The sequence below is a fragment of the Sarcophilus harrisii genome, chromosome 1 (assembly GCF_902635505.1).
Source record: "Sarcophilus harrisii chromosome 1, mSarHar1.11, whole genome shotgun sequence".
Lineage (NCBI taxonomy): Eukaryota > Metazoa > Chordata > Mammalia > Dasyuromorphia > Dasyuridae > Sarcophilus > Sarcophilus harrisii.
The window spans coordinates 86602627-86623817 of record NC_045426.1 but is presented as its reverse complement, the minus strand read 5'-3'; the positions used below and the strand labels follow the sequence as shown (position 1 = coordinate 86623817).

The 21191-nt window shown below is 37.8% G+C and overlaps 1 protein-coding gene across 1 annotated transcript in view; it reads right to left on the bottom strand.

Moving 5' to 3' along the window:
- Positions 1 to 21191, bottom strand: part of VIPR1 (vasoactive intestinal peptide receptor 1) — a 76858-nt gene that overhangs the window by 32803 nt on the left and 22864 nt on the right. Inside the window, exon 2 of the mRNA XM_012543488.3 lies at positions 15827 to 15926. Coding sequence (XP_012398942.1) covers positions 15827 to 15926 — 100 coding nt within the window. The remainder of the gene's footprint in view (positions 1 to 15826; positions 15927 to 21191) is intronic.

Below are 21191 nucleotides of genomic sequence, written 5' to 3'. Positions count from 1 at the left end.
TGATAGATGTGATGAGGTGTCTTGGAGTTGTTTTAATTTGCATTTCTGTAATTGATAGCGATTTAGGATATTTTTTCCTATGACAATAGATCATTTTAATTTCTACTTCTGAAAACTGTTCATTCACATGCTTTGACCATTTATCAATTGGGAAATGACAAATGAGGGCTTTTTCAGAAAATTTTCCTGTAAAAATTCCCAACCTATTCTCCCAATTTCCTGCTTTCCTTCTAATCTTGGCTGTATTGATTTTGTTTGTGCAATCAAAATTATCCATTTTACAACTCATAATGATCTTTATCTCTTATTTGGTCATAAAGTCTTTCATTATCTATAAATCTGACAAGTAAAATATTCCATGCTCCCCTAATTTGTTTATGACATCACTCTTTATGTCAAAATCATGTACCCAATATATCTTGATATCCAATATAAGATGTTGGTCTATATCTACTTTCTGCCAAATTGCTTTTCAATTTTCCCAGTAATTTTTTTAAGTTTGTGATATCTTAGTTCTTTGGGTTTGTCAAATACCACATTACTATGGTCATTTACTACAATGTATTGTGTATTTAATCTATTCTACTGATACACCATTCTATTTCTTATAGAGTACTAGATTGTTTGTGAAGGTTTGTAATACAATTTAATATCTGCTACTGCTAAGCCATCTTTCTTCACATTTTCTCCCATTGACTTCCTTGCTATTTTGACCTCTTATTCTTCCAGATGGGATTTTTTTTCTATCCTTTTTGTTATCCTTTTACCTAGATTTATAAAATATTTTTTTGGTAATTTGATTGATATGGCACTGAATAAGTAAATTAATTTAGGTGGAATAGTAATTTTTATTATATTGGCTTGGTCTACTCATGAGCAATTGCCATTTCTACAATTATTTAGATCTGAGTTTATTTCTGTGATGTGTTTTATAATTATGTTCACGTAGTTCCTGCATTTATCTTGGCAGGTAGACTCACAAATATTTTATATTGTCTAGAGTTATGTTAAATGGAATTTCTATTTCTATCTCTTATTCCTGGACTTTATTGATAATACATAGAACTGTTAATATCTTATGTGAGTTTATTTTACATCCTGTAACTTTGCTGGAGTTTTTAGTTATTTCAATTGATTTTTAGTTGCTCCTTTAGGATTCTCTGAATAAACTACTGCATCATCTGCAAATAGTGATAGTTTTGTTTCTTCATTGTCTATTCTAATACCTTCAATTTCTTTTTTTCTCTCATTACTATAAGGGACATTTCTAGAATAATATTGAATAATAGTGATAATAATGGACAGCCTTGCTTTATCCTTGATCTTACTGAAAAGATTTTTAGATTAATTCCATTACCAATAATGCATGTTGATGGTTTTAGATAAATATTACTCACTTAAAAAAGAAAAAGCTCCAGAGGCAGCTAGGTGGCACAGTGGATAGAGCACCAGCCCTGAAGTTGAGAGGACCTGAGTTCAAATGTGACCTTAGACACTTAACACTTCCTAGCCGTTGTGACCCTGGGCAAGTCACTTAATTTTTTTTTTGTTTGTTTTGCCTCAACAAACAAACAAAAAACTTCATTTATTCCTATAATTTCTAGTGCTTTTTAATAGGAATGAATGTATTTTTTCAAAAGTTTGTTCTGCATATGTTGATATGATCATATGATTTTTGTTGCTTTTGTTATTGACATGGGCTTGCCTATGGTGCAAGTATGGTGACCATTTTCCTAATACTGAACCAGCCCCATATTCCTGATAAAAATTCCACTTGGCCATAAAGTATGATCTGTGTGATATATTGCTGTAATTTCATTAATTAACATTTTATTTGAAATTTTTGCCTCAATGTGCATTAAGAAAATTGGTCTATAATTTTTCCCCTCTGTTTTTGTTCTTCTTGGTTTGGTATCAACACCATATTTGTGTCAAAAAGGGAATCTCATAAAATTTCTTCTTTGTCTACTTCCCAAAGTGGTTTATAGTATTGGAATTCTTCTTTAAATGTATGGTAGTTGTGAATTTATCTGATCCCAGGGAATTTTTCTCTGGAAACACATTAATGGCTTGCTCAGTTTCTTTTTCAAAGGCAGGGTTATAAAAGTATCCTATTTCCTCTCTGTTAATCTGGGCAATTTATATTTTTGTAAAAACTCATCCATTTCACTTAGATTGTCAGACTTATTGGCATACAATTGAGCAAAATAACTTCTAATAATTGTTTTAATTTCATCTTCATTAGCCGTTAATTCACCCTTTTTATTTTTGCTACTGGTAATTTAGTTTTTTCTTTCTTTTTTAAAAAATAAAATTAACCAATGGTTTATCTGTGTTATTGCTTTTTCCCCTCATAAAACTAGCTCTAGTTTTATTTATTGTGGTGTAGTGGTTTTCTTACTTTCAATTTTATCAATCTCTCCCTTGGCTTTCAGGAATTTTAATGTGGTGCTTAATTAGGGATTTTTGATTTGCTTTTTTTCTAGGTTGTTTTTTTTTTGGTTGCATTTTTAATTACAACTTATTGATTTGCTCTTTCTTTATTTTATTGAAGTAAGTATTTAGAGATATAAATTTTCCCCTAAGTACTTTGGCTGCATCTTATAAAATTTGTTATGTTTGTTTCATTGTTGTCCTTCTCTTTAATGAAATTATTGATTATTTTTATAATTTATCCTTTAATTCACTCATTCTTTAGGATTAGATTATTTAATTTTCAATTACTTTTAATCTATGTTTCCCCAGCTCTTTATTAAATATAATTTTATTGCATTACCATCTGAAAAGCATGCATTTGACTATGAGGTTTTTATGCCCTAACACATGGTCATTTTTTTGTAAAGATGCCACATATAGCTAATAAACAGGCAAACTTCTTTCTATTCTTATTCTGTTTTCTTCAGAGGTCTATCATATCTAATTTTCCTAAAATTCTATTTATTTCTTTATTTCTTGTTTATTTTATATTTAGATTTATCTACTTCTGAAGGGACCCCTCACTAGTATAGTTTTACTGCCTACTTCCTCTTGTAATTCATTTAACTTTTCCTTTCAGAATCTGGATGTTTGTTTGCCATCTAAGGGAGGGGGTGAGGGGAAGGAGGGGAAAATCTGAAACACAAGACTATGCAAGGGTCAATATTGAAAAATTATCGATGAATATGTTTTGAAAATAAAAAGCTTTTTTAAAAAATAAATTAGATGCTATACCATATGGTACATATGTCTAGTATTGCTATTCATCATCTATGCTACCTTTTCACATCCTTGCTTATCTCTTTTAATTAAGACTATTTTTGTTTTTGCTTTGTCTGAGATTATAATTGCTATTCTTAGTCCTTTGTCTTTTGGAATATCAAAGACCAAACCCTCCAATTCTTTAATATGGAAGCTGCTAAATCTGTGGCCCCCTGATATTTAAAATGTTTTTTCTAGTCACTTGAAGAGGTGGAGCCAAGATGGCAGAGAGCAGACAGGTCTTTATCTGAGCTCTTCCTGGCATCCTTCAGATCGATACCAGATTTTGATTTTGGAGTGAAGAACCCACAAATATTTGGAGTGTAACAAATTTCCAGCAGAAGATATTTTGGAATAACTTCAGGAAAAGTTTCAATTGGACAGGGGGGAGGTGGCCATGCAGGCACAGGGTAGGGATCCAGAGTGCTGTGGCATCTGAGGCCTGGGAAATTTACTTGAAGGTTCTTAGCCACATTGGCTACTCTGTCCCGATTACAAGCCAATGGATCAGCAGATTAGCTGTGAGACATCCAATATAAATAGAAAAGGCAAATAGTGAGCCCCAGAATAGTGTGGGAACTGGCCACACTCAGCCAGCACTGGAAGGAAGTCAGCAGCACCAACCTAGGGCAATAGAAAGCCTACTGTCACCTATAGAGGAAGCTTAGGACAATCTCCCCTTTTTCCTAAGAGCAGACCTCAACCTTTAAAATAAATGAACAAAAAAGCAAAAAGAACTCTGACCATAGATAGCTATTATGAAGACAGGGAAGAACAGACCACAAACTCTGAGGATCCTAAAGGCAAATTGTCTCCACATGAAGTCCCAAAGAGTGATATAAGTTGATCCCCATCTCACAAAGCACTTTTGGAAGAATTCAAAAAGGATATTAAAAGAGAGTTAGAAGAAAAATGAGGAAAGAAAATGAGAATTTTGCCAGAGAGTTTGGAAATTACCAGTAGCAAAAATACACAGAAATTATCTGAAAAAAAACTTCTTAAAAATAGATTTAGTGAAATGGAATAATTATATAACTCCTTACAACAGAGATTTGATGAAATGGAAAAAGCAAATAACTCCCTACAAAATAGATTTGACAAAATGGGAAAAAAAAACATATAACTCCCTACAAAATAGATTTGACAAAATGGGAAAAAAAGCATATAACTCCTTACAAAAAAGATTTGAAAAATAATAAATAAAACACATCTAATCACTTGAAATATTTTCTCTTTGACCTAAGGTCTCTGGAATTTGACTATAATATTCCTGGGAATTTTCATTTCGGGATCTCTTTCTGGAGATGATTAATGGATTTTTTCGATTTCCATTTTACCCTCTGGTTTTAGAGATCAAGCAATTTTCCTTGTTAGTTTCTTAAAAGCTGATGTCTAGGCTCTTTTTTTTGATTATGGCTTTCAGGCTGTCTAATAATTCTTAAATTCTCTCTCCTGGATCTAATTTCTAAACCAGTTTTTTTTCTCCAATGCGATATTTCTTAATGTTTCATGGAGTCATAGCTTCCATTTACTCAATTCTCATTTTTTTAAGGAATTATTTTCTTTGGAGAGATTTTGTACCTCCTTTTCCATTTGACCAACCAATTCTGACTTTTAAGCTATTTTTCTTTTTAATGGATTTTTGTGCCTCCATTACCATTTAGACAATTCTGTTTTTAAGATGTTATTGTCTTCAAAATTTTTGTGTGTCTTTTTTACCAAGCTATTGACTCTCTTTTCATAATTTTCTTAGATTATTCTTTCATTTTTCCAATTTTTCCTGTTCCTTTCTTATTTGATCGTTTGAACCTTTTTTTTTTTTAAAGGAATTCTTGTTGGTCTCTGATCAATTCAAATTTTTCTTTGAGGTTTTGCAAGTAACTGTTTTGATACCATTGTCTTTTTCTGAGTTTGAGTCTCGATTTTCATCTTCATTATCACCACAGTAACTTCTTGTTGTCAAGGATTTTTGGTTGTTGTTCGCTCATTTTCCCAGCCTGTTTATTGACTTTTAACTTTGGGCTAAAATTGGATTCTGCTCCAAGTTATGGAAGGGGCATTGTACTAGCTGTGGTTTTCAGAGCTAGCTATGTGTGTGTGTGTGTGTGTGGGGGGGGGGTGTCTATAGACTTTCAGTGTTTATAAAGTGGTATGATATACAGGGAGATGTGGCCAGTGTTCTGTTGGCCTGTGCTCTGGTCTTTACCCAGGAAACAAAATTACCTTGTTTTCTTATAGTCAGTTATGATAGCACTCCTCCAGCTGCAAATGCTAATGCTTCCCTTTCTCTTGGATTTAAAACCTGGATCTCTACTTCCCTGTGAGCAACTGCAACTCTTCCTTTCTACCTTAGATCCCAGACCTAGTTTCTGACATTTATGCAGCCTCAAGTATTACTGTTCCTTTTGCCTCTGGGTCTGTGACCCAGAACTGTATATGAGCAATGCAACAAGGTCCTAAACTCAGTCAAATGGTCCTCTGCAATCTCCTTACCAATTGTTTGACACACCTCCCCACTACATGTACACATTATCAGGAAACTGAGAGATCCAGAAGCTGCTGCCGCCACTAATGCAGCCAGCTCTATGATCTGCCTGGACTGCATTCTTGGACTCATTACCACCTAGATAAGATAGATCTTTCTTGCTGATTTCCTAAGTTGTCTTGGTTTAAAAAATTGTTACAGCCAACCCTTTGCTGGTTCTGCCACTTCAGACTTATATCTGAGGTTGCAATTTTAGAGTTGTTGAGAGGGGAACTGGGGAGCATTTAGTTGAGTGCTACTCTATTCCACCATTTTGACTCTTCTTTGACACATTTTAGACTCTTATTCAATTTCCTTATAGTTCAGTAAAGTCTTTATATATTTTTCACTTGAACTGATGTTTAGTCACATCTCTCCCATCCTGTACTTTTACATTTGACTATTTAAAAACTAAAGTGGAAAACTGTACACTTTTCCCTATTAGATTTCATTTTATTAAATTTAATTTAATATTCTATCTTGTTGAGGACTTTTTGATACTGATTTTGTCATGCAACATATTAACCAACTGTTTCTGTATTCTCCCCCCAAAATGCTTTTCATGTTTTTAAATACAATAAAACTTTATTTTAAAATATAAAAACCATTCTTAGTGTGTAGGTCATACAAAAACAGGGCCTAATCACCATAGTTTGTCTACTTCTGACCTAGATGCATCTTCCAGCTTTTGGATCATATGATTCAAATAAATTCATTATGAATCTGTGAATCCATTTACTAATAAATATTTCTCTTGGGTCACACACACACACACACACACACACACATAGAGCCATAGTTGGAGTTTTCCCAAAAAGGCTTAGACTTAATACTGACTTCACTGATCAGTCCTAAAGTCATATGTGGGAAGGAGTCATAGAAGAACTTTGGCCTTTGATACACAATCGCCACTGCTCCATCTATTCCCTACTTATCCCAACCCTGGCCTTCCCATCCTGACCACTGTTCCCTGAACTTTATTCTATTCATAGGACAGAAGAGGAATTTCTTTTTCCATTGATTCCTTTGTGAGGGGAAAAAGGAAATATGCATTTATTAAGCACTTACTATGTGCCAAGCACTGGGCTAAGTGATTTTATAAATATCATCTAATTTGGTATACATATATTTGATATAAATATATATATATATATATCATCTAATGTGATAATATTTATAGATGAGGTCATTGGCAGACTAGGTTACTTGGTTATTGGAGACAGTACTATGGCAAAAAAGCAAACTATTAAAAACAACAACAACAATAATAAAAAAATTTTAAAGCAAATCATTAATAACTATCCTTTGGGTCTGGCATTCAATCAGCCTTTCCATCTTGTCCACAGGGAAAACATAAGATATTTCATGAAATGCTTTGTTGAAATTTTTATATAAACTATATTTACATTTCCTCAATCTATCCATCTAGTAACCTCATCAAAAAATAAAATGAGATTAGAATGTCACGGCCTATTCTTGGAGTCTTGCTGACTCTCGGTGACTATAGCTATCTTCTCTAAATGTCTTTTGTTCCATTAATACTTTCTGGAATTTTGTCAAGAACCAAAAATCAAAGTCATTGGCTTTGTTTGCAGACTCTACTGTCTTGCCTTTAAAAAAGTCAGGATTTTTACCTTTCTCTAGACCTAATGTATCTTTTCCATTGTTCACCATCTTTCAAACTACTTATTGACAGCAGCTCAGCAATTCTATCATCCAATTCTTTCAGTGTCCTGAAATATCCTATATTTGGATGAGCTCACTTGAATTTATGAAGGAAAGCCAGGCTCTCTCACTATTTCCCAACTTGGCTTGGCTTTTAACTCCCTATCATCTTTGTTCTTTTCAGTTCTTGAACTTATTAGAGAAAACAGAAGCAAAATGAGGATCCAGTAGCCATTCTGCTTTCCCTTTGTCATCCAAACAGGAATACTATCTCTTCATTGATCTTTCTGAAACTGCCTTCTAAAAACCTCTCCTACACAATGTTATGTCTTCTTAATCCACAGTCTATAGATTTCCAATGGGAAGAGAATAGATTTCAGGGAATGGGGAGATCTATGAAGTTGGATGAAAGAATACATATATATTGTTAGTTTCATTAACTTAAATTGAGGATTTTCTTTAGTTATTTAAAAAGCATTATTCTCTTTTTAAAAAAAATTTTTTTAATTTAATACCTTTTATTTACAGGTTATATGCATGGGTAACTTTACAGCATTAACCTCTTGTTCCAATTTTTCACCTCTTATCCCCCACCCCCTCCCCTAGATGGCAGGATGACCAGTAGATGTTAAATACATTAAAATATAAATTAGATACACAATAAGTATACATGACAAAAACGTTATTTTAAAAGCATTATTCTCAAAAGAAGTCCATAGGATTCACCAATTAACCCCAGCTATCTATCATTAACAAGCAAAAAAAAGTTAAGAACCTTCAATACAGAAACTATGACTGTCTCCTTAAGAAAAAGAGATATTTGTTTCAATAATAATCACCATTCTATCAGATGGTTCTCCCTATGGAGGGAAAGTGTGTGTGAATTTAACTGTGATCTATGAGCATCTAAAATAAAGTGAAATAAAGGAAGACTAAAAGAAGATGAGGAGGATTTTTTTTCTCATTAGAATTAACTTTTTTTGTGAGGAAACACAAAGAGAATTTTTAGAAGTGTGAGTCTGAAGAAATTTTTAATAAGAGCTTGAGGTTTATAATATTGTTTTCCTGTCATGGGTAGAGAAACACTGGGAAAGCCAGAAGGAGAAAGCTTACAATGAAGCTTTAAGGGAACTCTGACTTTGATCTTTACCACAAATAAAATATTTAAAATAATTATCTATGTCTTTGTTCTATTATCGAATTCAGTTTTAATGCATTATTGATTAATTACTTTTAATATTTAAGCCTAGATTAGGGTGTTTAATATAGAGATGTGAGTAATTGTTATTGGGAAAAGGGGTTTCCTCAGTTTATTAAAAGAATAATTTTTGATGAACTCGTAAGGGTGTGAGCTTAGTTGATTACTTTAGAAATATGTTGAGATTTTATTAATTAATGAGGAAATACACATTTCTCTAGAGTTTGGGATGATAATATTAAATATGAGAATGAGGAGGACTTCAATGTGGATTGACTAAGAAATGATTGAGTTTGGTGGCTCATATAATCCTGTGATGGCTAGTTTGTCCTTCCTAACCCTGTCACACTTCAATACAAATATAAATATATATATATGTACATACATACTTGCATATATACATATATACACATTCATGTATGTGTCTACATATTTATTATATCTTTGCATTTAATAAATATATGTACATATATATTTATACACATACATATATCTATATCTTGAGATAATTTTAAAACATAATTTTAAAATGTTTAGTCTTCCCTTAAAGTTTCAACTTATTCTTAGCTGTGCCTTGAAGGATGGCCAGGATTTAGAGAGAAAAGGAAAGAAAGATCATTACAAGCAGAGAGCCATATTAACAGAAATTCAGAAACATTTAGCAGGTAAGGCATATGCAAGGGTCAGTAAAGACCAAAGGAGAAAATTTTTCCAGAGAAGTAGGGCGTTCAGAAAAACTTCAAACTAAGCTTAAGGTCAGATTTGGGGAGAGGCATAGGAAAATGAGACTTTGGAAGTCAGGCTTGAGTACTATTGCCTTGATACTGTAGACAAATGTAGAACCTCAAATGGTTTTTCAGAAAGGGAGCGAAATGCAAAAAGCAAAACTTCAGAAAAATGTGATTAAGTCTTTGAAATGTTCCCACCTTTGGGAATTACTGGCTCAAATTCTTCCAGAGCTTGGCTGCTTTGTCAAGTATAAGCTAACAGGCAAGAGACAAAAATAATAGGAACTCTCATTTCTGTGGCATTTTAAGGTGAGAGAATTAGTACAACTATTATCATTGTCATTTTCCAGGTGAAGGCCCAGGGAGAAAGAAGAGACTTGCTTAGAGTGCTAGGAATTATCAGAATTGGCATAGAAATAATAAAGCTGTATCTAAAAAACACACTGACATATTCTTATATATCTATATGTATATGTATTTCATCATTCTTATGTAAAGTTCAATAGTCTCAAATTGGGTTAGCCAGACAGCACAATAGACAGAGGACTTTCTTGGGAATCAGGAGAACCTGAGTTTCAAATCAGTTTCAGATACTTTGTAAACCTAATCAAGTCACTTAAACTCTGCTTGCCTCAGTTTCTTCATTTGTAAACTGGGAATAATAAAACCCCTGCCTCCCAAGATTGCTGTCAGAATTAAAAGAGATGATATTTGTCAAGTGCTATAAGGCTGTTACTGATGTTGTTATTGTATCATTGTGGGAACTTGGTGCTTAACTTTGTAACCACAACTTCAATGCTTTTCCCATGTATCCAAATGCCTTTCCTCTCCTGTCATTAAGGGGCCATGAAGAGAGCAGCTGACTGAGAATCATGAGATATTTTTTGGAGTCCCTCTGCTCTGTAAGTCACTCGGTTTCCCTGCTTGTAAGATGAGAAGGTTGAGGGGGACACTCAATCTCAGAGTCTCTGTGATTTCAAGTACAGGGGGTAGCATGGCATGAGGCAGGGGTGGGGTGGGTTGTGAGAGCAGGGTAACCTTGGATGCCTCCCTGGGGCCCGAAGAGAGTCCTTGGTGAGAGGGAATGACTGGCAGGAGACGGGCAAGCTGAGGTTCTTTGGTTCAGGTAATTGGATCCCTTGGAACAAGGCCACCTGCCTTAGGGGAATTTCCATTAACAGCTGTCATTGGAGAGGAGCCGGATCCAGAGTCTGGATGTGTCAATTAAAGGCCCCTTGAGGCTAAGCAGGGTGATTTTTGGGTACCTCTGGGCCAGCCTGGGCAGGGCCAGGTATGGCTTTGTTTGCTGGGCTCCCCCCAGAAATGGGTCATGGTAAAATGGATTGACCTGTTTCTTTCCTGTCACTTTTTTATATACACACTTGAACACATTCATTTGCTGTCATGGTGAGCTACTCACAACAGGCTGACACGCTCATTACACAGGTATACCCACTGGCGACACACATTGAGGCACATTCGTACACAGTTACAAAGACCTGCACAGACTCACATATCTGTCTGTACCTCCCTACACCTACAGTTACTAAGCAGCAGTTTGTGTGAGGGCGTGGGAGCATGAAAACATGAAGAAATGCCAAGGATTACATCATCAAGGAAGAGACTCATGAGGCAGGTCTGCCTTCTGTGCCCTCCTGTGCCCCTGCTGTGTGGCCCGGGGCAGGGACCCAGCCTCTGGATCTGGGTTATATGGGCAGGGGGACAGTGGAAACATAAGGTTTCAGCAGGTTGCATGCAAGCTTCAGCAGGCCCTTAGATGTCACTCACATTGTTCCTGTTATCCTGTCTTTCAGCCTCCTGTGCTCCCTATCTGTAGTATTGGCTGTCAAAGCACCCAGCTCATCCAGAGATGGCCTTTCTGCCTACAAACCATGATGAGGGGGTCCAATTAGCCCAGCATCAGAACCACAGAATACTAGAACTGGAAGGGACAACAGAGCCAGGAAAATATCTGTGAGAGTCATCCAAGAACACACATCTAGGAAGTTTTAGAGCCAGCCCCTGAGTCCAGACCTCCTGACTCCAACATTTCCAAACTGTAGAAAGTTACCTTTGTGTCATTTTTTGGTTCTCCTCCTATGACTCTGCCCAAGGCCTCTCCCCAATGGCAGAAAGGAGGCTTTAGTTGAGTCTGTAGGGAGTTGATAACTGAGGCAAAGAATAGGTCAGAATCCTTAGGAAGAAGTTTTCAGGAATAGGGAGGATCAGGGATACTCTAAGACCCCCTCAATTCAATTAAAAATGTTTAATAAATACTTATAATATATATGAGGTTCTTGGTTTGGGGGTATGTGCATGTATATATACACATCTTACACATAAGTATACATATTCACATACATACATGGGTATGTTATATATCATATGCATCCATGCTTATATATATACATATGCACATATACACACTCAAACATACATATGTGAAATGATATGATCTAAGAGAATAGATCCACAGAGATAGAAGATGTAGGTTCTGCTTTCAACAAGCCTACAGCTAAATAGGAGGAAAGACGTAAACAAATAAACTGTTATATGATGGAAGGAGTGCAAGTTCAAGCAAATCTCTAAGAAAAATCTGAGAGGGAAAATTAGAGAGAACTTCATGGAAGAGGTGGCCTTTGAATGGGTCTTGAATGAAGGAAGACACTCCCACAAATTTTAATGAGAAGGGAGGACGAGACTGTCTCAGGCACAGGAGATTGTGAGAGCAAAGGCCTGCTGATGAGATATCACTAGAATAAGGATGAGGGACAAATAGTTCTAGTTTGACTGAAAGATAGAATCTGTGATGGAGAATGCTGTGAGATAAGACGTTCAGATAAGTTGGAATCACATTATATAGGGCCTTGACAGTTAGAAGAATAAATTCATTTCATTTATTCCATAGTAGATAATGAAAAGTCAGCAAAAAGTTTTTTTATTAAAGGAAGACTATGTTCATAATAGTAATGAGTGTTAATGAGTGGTGTGGAAGATGGAATAAGGAAGGAACAGACTGGAATCAGGAAGACCAGTGAAGAGGCCATTGCAGTAGTGCCATTTGAAGGGAATGAGGACCTGATCAAGGTTTTAGTAATGAAGGGAAGATTGAAAGCTATAATGGAAAAGAAAGATCAGGGGCAGCTAGGTAGCACAGTGGATAGAGCACCAGCCCTGAAATCAGGAGGATCTGAGTTCAAATCTGGCCTCAGACACTTAATACTTCCCAGTTATGTGACCCTGGGCAAGTCACTTAACCCCAATTGCCTCTGGGGGAAAGGAAGGATCATAGAACTTTACAACTGATTGGATATTGACAGTGAGGAAAAAACAGGAACCACTGTTAACAGGTGAAATCTATGATATCCGATCCTGATCTCTCTCCAGAACTCTCTTCCTATTTCCCCCGGCCCATTAGATCCTTCCATCTGGGTTTCTTGCCTTTAAACTTAATGTATTATAAAATGAATTCATCATCTTTCTCCTTCTAAACCTGAAACTTCCTATAACTTCCCTATTTCTATTATTGGTACAACCTTTTTCCTAGGAGCTGTGGTTGGAAACATTCACTTATAAGGAAACTGAGGCTAGTAGGGAAATCAATGACTGATTACTAAGTGTAGTAGTGGGATATTATCATAGAATTCTTTTGCCTATCAATCTAGTGGAGAGGGAAAGGAAGAAAAGAGGAAGAAGGGAGGGCAAGGTGAAGAAAAGTGGGAGGAGGAAGAGAAAAGAGAAAGAAAGAGAAATAAAATGAGGAGGGAGAAAGAAGAAAAGGAAAAGGAAGAGAGAAAGAAATTAGAGAAAAGAGGAAAAGCTAGGAAGAAGGGATGTGTGTATATGTATGTATATGTGTAAAAGAATTAATTACATAATCCCCCAGCTGGGCTTAAAGGGAAAAAAATGGAGAGAGTGGAAGCAGCTCTCAAGAAGAAATTGTTATATAATAGTAGTATCATCAGCCTCAGGGAGGTAATTTTCAGTCAACCAATGAAGAAACCCTGGGATTGAAAATATATGAGAGAGATTAGCAGAGAAAGAAGAAAAGAAAAAGTAAAAGACAGGGAGAGAAAATCCAGAGAGTCAGATAAAAATGAATTTTCACTTAAGCATCTTAGGAAATGTCTCCCCTCATCCATAAAAATGAGGAAAGCTGAAAAGTTCTTTTCCATTCTAAACAGGCAAGGGATGAGGGAACCAAAGCAAGATGGGCTGAGGCACATTTCCAGAAAGAAGCTGGGAGCCAGGGGCTGCCCAAGGTCAGATAACTAGTAAGTGAGAACCTGTATCTTCTCATGAGGTTGAGCCAAATGCAAGGATAGGAAACCCTTAAAGGCTGTGCGGTATTTGACCTTATGCATCCTCAAAGGGAGAACAGGTAGCCGGAGGTCCTGCTAGGGGAAGTGGTTTAGAGGGGGAGAATAAGGCACTTATCTGTCAGCTTTCAGATGATTCTGTATACATAAATAGTCCCATTACCATCTATTTCCTTCTCCCTATACCCTACCTACCTCCACCCAGACCTTATCCTAGAAACTATTGTCTCCTTCTGCCTCTCTTTCCCTAGATTCTCCTCTGTAACAAGGTAGTGCAGTGGATAGAGAGCTGGATGTGGAGCAAGGAAAAACTGAATTCAAAGCCAGCCTTAGACACTTACTAGGTATGTAATACCAGACAAGATACTTGATCTCTACATGTCTTACTTTCCTAGTCTGTTAAAAAAAAAGGGGGGGGGGGATAATAACATTTGCTTTCAGAACTGTTATGAGGATAAAATGAGATGATATTTCTAAAGTGCTAGCTATTTCTTTCTTCACCCCATTCCACCCAATTCTTTTACTCCATCTCTAATTTGGGGCCCTTGAAGTCAGACCCATCACTACAACCCTTGGTCATCCACTGTCATACCTTAACTGTTCCTTGAGTATGTGCCTCTTCTGCTTCCTCTCCCTCCCTCCCTGCCTCTCACCTTTATCCCCTCATAACAGATCATGAATTCCCTGAAGTCAGGGTTCAGATCTGCTTTCTTTCTAACCCAGACCATGAACTCCCTGAAAATAAGGACCATTTCTTCTCTTTCAGTTTCTCCCACAATATAGTCCAAGGTGGTAAGGGAAAAATAAACCCCAAAGTGTTTGAATTATTTGAATTTATACCACATATTTCCATTGGGCTGAAATAAATGACCATATTTTCCATAATTATAACTTCAAATAGGGCAAATTTGAATACATGCATTCATTTCAGGGTATTCATAATTCTCACTAATGGGGACCTAGCTATAAGTACTTCATGTACCTCCCCAGGCAGGGTTCCTTCCTTTACACCCCATCCCGATCACACCAAGCATTGGAGACACAAATTTTCTAACACCCCCTGCTCCTGAGCTGCCTCGCTCCCTGTATCCAGAGATTTCCCTCCTCCCTCAGTACTTGACAATCCCCTCTCTCTGCTCCAAATTTCAAGTTCCTCAATCTCTTCCATGTCCCCGGTCTAACTAACATCTGGCAGCATCTATGCAGCCCCATGCAGAGATGTGATTTTAATCCTGCTCAATTAATTAGTGGAGATAATGAACTGGCTGTTCTAGCTAATCAGCTAGCTCTTAGTGGGGTGTGGGGTTGGGGAGGGGGTGGGAGGAGGATAACTGAAATGTTGAATGACAGCCCCAGAGTGCAAGTCCAAATGATGATGCTCTGATGTTTTGTGAGGTAGTGAAAAGAGCCCTGGGATAGAAGTCAGGCAATCAGGGTTCAGATTCTGCCCCAGTTTCCCTATCTTTATCTTTATAGGCAACTGTACTCATGGTTCATATTCTCCCAGAGCATCCAGACTTCCAGTAGTAACATACAATTCAACTCAGTCTCTCTCATTCTTCCCCCACTTAACAACACCATCATCAAAGGACTGGCACCCAGCTGCCTTTGAAATCCTTTAGTTTCCAGGCTCAGTCTTGGTGCTGAGGGGAGTCAATAATTCTGCCCCAGATCTTCTAGATGTTCCGTTTTTCTAATACCCTCAACAAAGTTCCCATTCTGTTTATTGTTCCCTCAGGGAACAGTCCTGATAACTACAGCATGCTAATGTGGGCATTGATAAGCCGGTGAGACAGGTGCATATTAACAGGAAGATTTCCAGAGGAGAAGACAATGGCTCTCTATGATAGTAAAATTTCCAGGTCCGCACGGCCAGGTGGGAGGGAGATAAAAGGTATTTGGGGTCCCAGCTTCTATCATATCACATTACTTGTACAAGCAAGGCTGACTATGATCTGCTCACCTTCCCAGAAGCATGGGACAGCCCTTGCTTCTGTCCTCCCCTCTGACTGGGAGGTGGGGAGGGCAGGGAGCCCTAAGGGCTGGGCTGCCTTCTCACTAACTTCCTTCAAGGCTCTCACTGGTGCCCACCCCACCCTCCAAGACCTCCTCTACTAAGGAAGGACTGATTGGGGAAGGAGGCAGGCTCTCTCACCTTCAGTCTCATTTTCCATTTGTTCATATGAAAAGCACTTTTCCTGCTGGGACTCTATTTCCTGTTTGATACGACATTCATCCTGCAGGAAGTTGGCTACCTGTGAGACAGAAAGTAATATAAGTTAGTGGCCAGTCTTTAGCTTCTATAAAGAAAGGGTCATTGCCCAGCGACAATTCCCCAAGCCCCAGGGTTGGGACAAAACCAGATTCCTTTCCTCACCCCACCCAAGACCCACTAGGAAGAGTGGATGGAACTGAGACCCAGCTTGTAGTCCCAGCAGTGCCACAAACTTGCCACATGACTTTTGGCAAGTAAATTGGTCTTAGTTTTCTGGTCTTTAAAATGAGGGAGTCAGACTAGATGATCAACGTTGACATTCAGTGATGCTACATATAGAGAGGTTACCAGACTGACAGAAAAAAAAGTAAATTTCCTGATACACAATAGATACCTAATTAATGTTTTTTGACTAATTGAACTAAATACAGTCTTGCATTATCTGGCATTCATAAGGAAATGCTTAAATCTGACATTAACTCATGACATCATTCTTTTTCTTTTTTTATTTTTTCTTGTTTTTTTTTCTGGTTATATATGTACATTAATTTTTTTTGAAATACACATTTCTTTCTTTCTTTCTTTCTTTCTTTCTTTCTTTCTTTCTTTCTTTCTTTCTTTCTTTCTTTCTTTCTTTCTTTCTTTCTTTCTTTTTTTACTGAGGCAATTGGGATTAAGTGATTTGCCCAGGATCATGCAGCTAGGAAGTGTTAAGTGTCTGAGATCAGATTTAAACTCAGGTCCTCCTGACTTCAGGGCTGGTGCTCTACAATGCACCAACTAGCTGCCCCAAAATACACATTTCTTTATGAATCATATTGGGAGAGATAAATCAGAACAAAAGGGAAACACCATGAGAGAGAAAAAAAAAGAGAAGAAAAAAAAAAGTGAGCATTGCATGTGTTGATTTACATTCATTCTCCATAATTCTCTCTCTGGATGCAGATGGCATTTTCCATCCAAAGTTTATTGGAATTGCCTTGGATCACTGAACCACTGAGAAGAACCAAGTCTTTCGTAGTTGATCAGCCCACAACCTTGCAGTTACTGTGTACAAAGTATATCTGGTTCTGCTTGTTTTGCTCAGCTTTTGTTCATGTAAATCTTTTCAGGCCTTTCTAAAAATCTGCTTGTTCATCATTTTTTATAGACCAATAATATTCCATTGCTTGCATATATCATAACTTGTTCAGCTATTCCCCAGTGATGGGCATTTGCCACCACAAAAAGAGCTGCTACAAACATTTTTGCACATGTGGGTCCTTTTCCCTCCTTTATGATTGCCTTGGGATACAGGCCCAGTAGTGACGCTGATGGCGCAAAGCGTATGCATCCCTGACATCATTCTTGCTATTGTTCATATCTGACTTCATGACCCCATTTGGGTTTGTTTTTTTTTTGTTTTTTTTTTGAAGTGGTTTGCCATTTCCTTATCCATGCTATTTTGACAGATGAGGAGACTAAGGCACAGAGAATTAAATAACTTGCCCTGGATCACTCAGGTAATAAGTATTTGAGGTTGCATTTGAACTTAGGAAGACTCATCTTCCTGACTCCAGACCCATCATTCCATCTATTAAACCTATGACTCATCTATAAAAGGAAGCTAAGAATAGTTCTTGCCCCTCCCTCCCTTCATTCTAGTCCTGTGTTGTCTCCTCTTTCTTTAAAAGCACACAAGCACTATTTACTCAGGTCAGGAGGACTTTCAGATCCTTGGGTCTGTCATCTTCAGTTTCCTTGGTGTCTGGCACAGTTGGCATTGTCTTGGCAAAGTTATAGGAATAGCTTAGTGCTTTCAGAGCCTCTCAGTTCTACAATGGGTGGGTGGCAATCCCTGCTAAGGATAAGAAATCCTTGTCATATCAGGCTGAATTTTTCCATAGCTGGCAGTTTGAGCTCAGACCTACATCATCCACCAATTCCCCTTACCCAGGAAATAAGTCCTTTCTCCCAACACTATTCCTAGAAAATCCTTTCTTCCATTTCCTTTTTTCATTTGGTAAGCATTTATAAGTCCCTATTATGTGCCAAGTACTGGGCTAGTTCCTAAACATGCAAAAATAGAAAGTGTCAACCAATCAACAAATACTTGTACTTGGAGAAATAATTGTGAAATATGGATAAAGTCATTTCAAGGGATAAGGAAAGCATTAATAACTGGGAAGGGTGCTCCAATCAAGAAAGACCCCCCTATATGAGGTGGTACCAATCTAAACCTTGAAAGGAAAGTTGGATTCCATAAGGTAGAGATGAGGAGGGATAATGGGGAATAGCTTGTGCAAAGGCATGAGAACAACAAATAGGTCACTTGGACTGGGATGGAGAGCTCATGAAGGAGGAATAATGTGCAATCATTCTGGAAAGAGATGGAGGAAGGATTTGAAGAGTTTTAAATTTCAAACTTATTCTAGAGGTAATAAGGAGTCGTTGAAGCTTCTTGACCAGGTAGTAACACAGTCAGACCTGTGCTTTAGGACTATCAGTTGAATAGCAATGGAAAAGGGTAAGGGAAAGGCTGGTTTCAGAGACATCTGAGGCTATATTAATATTATATATTAATTATATATAGTTATGTAATTATATTATTTCATATAATTATTATATAATATATTAATAATATAATATAGTAATTATGAGACTATATAAATATCTTAGGCAAGAGGTGATAAGTACCCAAAGCAGAGTGATAATGGTGTAAATGGAGAGAAGGGGAAGGATATGAAATATGTAATTGAGATAGAATCCATAACATTTGTCAATTGGTTGGTCATGGAAGATAAGTAAGGTATGAATCCGAGTTCCTGGAAAGATTGTGGTGTCCTTGGCAGAAACAGTTAGAAGGAGAGAGAAAGGCTTTAGGAATACAGATAATGAATTCTGTTTTGGACATGTTGAATTCAAGATGCTTCTGGGACATCTTAGGTGGAGGAAGTGTCCAACAGGTAGTTTTAGTTGGTGATACAGGACTGATACACAGGAGAGAGATGAAGGCTGCATTTATATAGAGTTATATAACTCTAGAAATCATCTGCATAGAACAAACCCAAATGGGGGGCAGAGCATGGATGAGATGATGGAAGAAAAACGACCAAGAAGGAACACGAGGTAGGAAGGAGGAGAACAAGGCAGGAACAGTGTCATTAAAACGCAGGGAGGAGAGAGTGTCCAGGGAGGCAGTATCACATGTTGCAGAGAAGGCAAGAACAATGAGGATTGAGAAAAGACCACTGGATTCATCAGTGATAGGAACCTATCAGGTTTTATTGAGGGATTGGACGTCAGAGATCAAGGGGCTGAGAAGTGTGTAGCTATGTGTATGGAAATGGCATAGACCTGGGGAGGGGAGGGGAGTTAGCTCACAACAAATGGTCTCGATTTTCTCAGTAAAGTGTGAGTTAAGATAAACATAGACTTCTGCATGCTTCAAAAAACTACTAAATCTTCAATAAATTCCAGAAAATGGACAACCATGTGGAAGATGGATTGGTGGGAAAAGAGGCTAGACGCCAAGATTCCTCAACCAGTGGCTGCTGAGAATGGGGTTATTTTGAGAAGAAATCCAAGGGGTTGCCCATCAGGGTGTGGAGTGCGACTTCTAACCTGATCTGGCTTCTCCTTTCTCAGTGTCCTGTCACACAGTTGAGTCCCATTTTCTTCATCATAATGGGTCTCCCTAAGGACAGGGTTCTGCTTTCTCCCCTCAGGGGTCCCTATCCCCCTATCAGTTGGATAGCCCAACTGAATAGGCTGAAAGACTCCTTCCTTAGCCCTTCGGAATACAGCACCATTCTCTCACATACTCTTCTATCAATGCTCATCCCATTACATCACATCACCTATACCATACTACATCATTCCAGTTTGTAACATTCCATACCGTACCAGACCTTCTCATAGATGAGTCAGTAGAGAAATGGGATTTACTATTTTGGGTTTTGAGCTTTCTCCTGACTGTAAGGATGTGGGTAGTTAATTAGCCAGCCAGTGATGAATAAGCCAGGGTGGAGGAGAAAGAAAGTTGGCTCTGGAATCAGATGATTACTGGTATAGACTCCCAGTTCGTGGGAACTTCATGGCCATGGGCATTCTCTGAGATTCAGTGTCTTACTTTGTGAAACGAGGGCCTGGGAGATCCCTTTCAGCTCTAACTCCTCTGATCTATGACCTGTGATTTTCTTCTCTATCCTGGATAGGTCAAGGCTGTGGGCTGGCTGTCCCACAGGTGAAACAGCAGGCACTTGTCCCAAAGCACAGACGGTTAGCATAGTCTCAGGATGCATTCCTCCTACCACGCCCCTTAGGTCCTTCTTTTGCAGAATAAAGCCTTATCCTAAAATGAGCTCTCTCCCATGGATCCTCCCATTCCCACTTCCCCAGGAGCAACCTGTCCTTTTAGCAGTAGAGAAATGTTGAAGTGCCCCAGGGCAGATAGTCTCCTCATCCACTGTGCTCCAGAGGAGCTTCTCTCACCCCCTTTCTTGGCCTTTCCCCACTTGTTTCAGGTACAAATTTTCCTCATTCACCCTTTGCTCCCAAATACTCATGGACAAAATTTTGTGCCTGTTAATGCTGGAGAAATACTTATCTCAGCAGAAAGATCACAGGCTAGAGCATCAGAAAACTTGAGTTCCAGTCTCACCTAGGATTTTGACCCTGGACAAATCATTCTGGGGCTCATTTTCCTTATCTGTAAAATGGAGTTGGACTACATAGCCTTTTACATTCATGTTCCTAGGTTTTGCTTTTATGTTTGTTCCATTTTCTGGATATACCTATCTTCTTTATTATAGCAGAACAATGCCATATGTTCTTCCATCAGCAGATATTTTCCCCATCATTCCCACACAGCTCCATTCTGAATGTTAAGCCTCCTTCCTCTGCCCTCTAGATATTCAGCACAAATCGCCTCTGGTGCTTCTCAAGTCTTCCTATTTTGAGTTATGAGATAACACATGGGAAGCATTTTGGCAAACCTTAAGGTACTATATAAATGCTAGCTATTATTGTTGTTATTATTAATAGAAGGAACATTATAGATCATTTGGTCCAACTGCCTCATTTTATAGAGGAACTACAGAGGAAGAAGAGGCTCAGAATGAGAATTCACTTCTCTAGACTTAATCCCTACCTAATTTCTTTGGGCCTCTCCACATGATTAGTTTTAACAGTCTGGGGTACTCCCCACCATTGGCCTTTTTCATCAGCCCACCAGATGATGGTAACAGCTTTCTAATGGATATCTTGCCATCAGAAAACAGTAGGCTTGAGATCCAAATATCTAGAGTAAAGTCCAAGCCCCTAC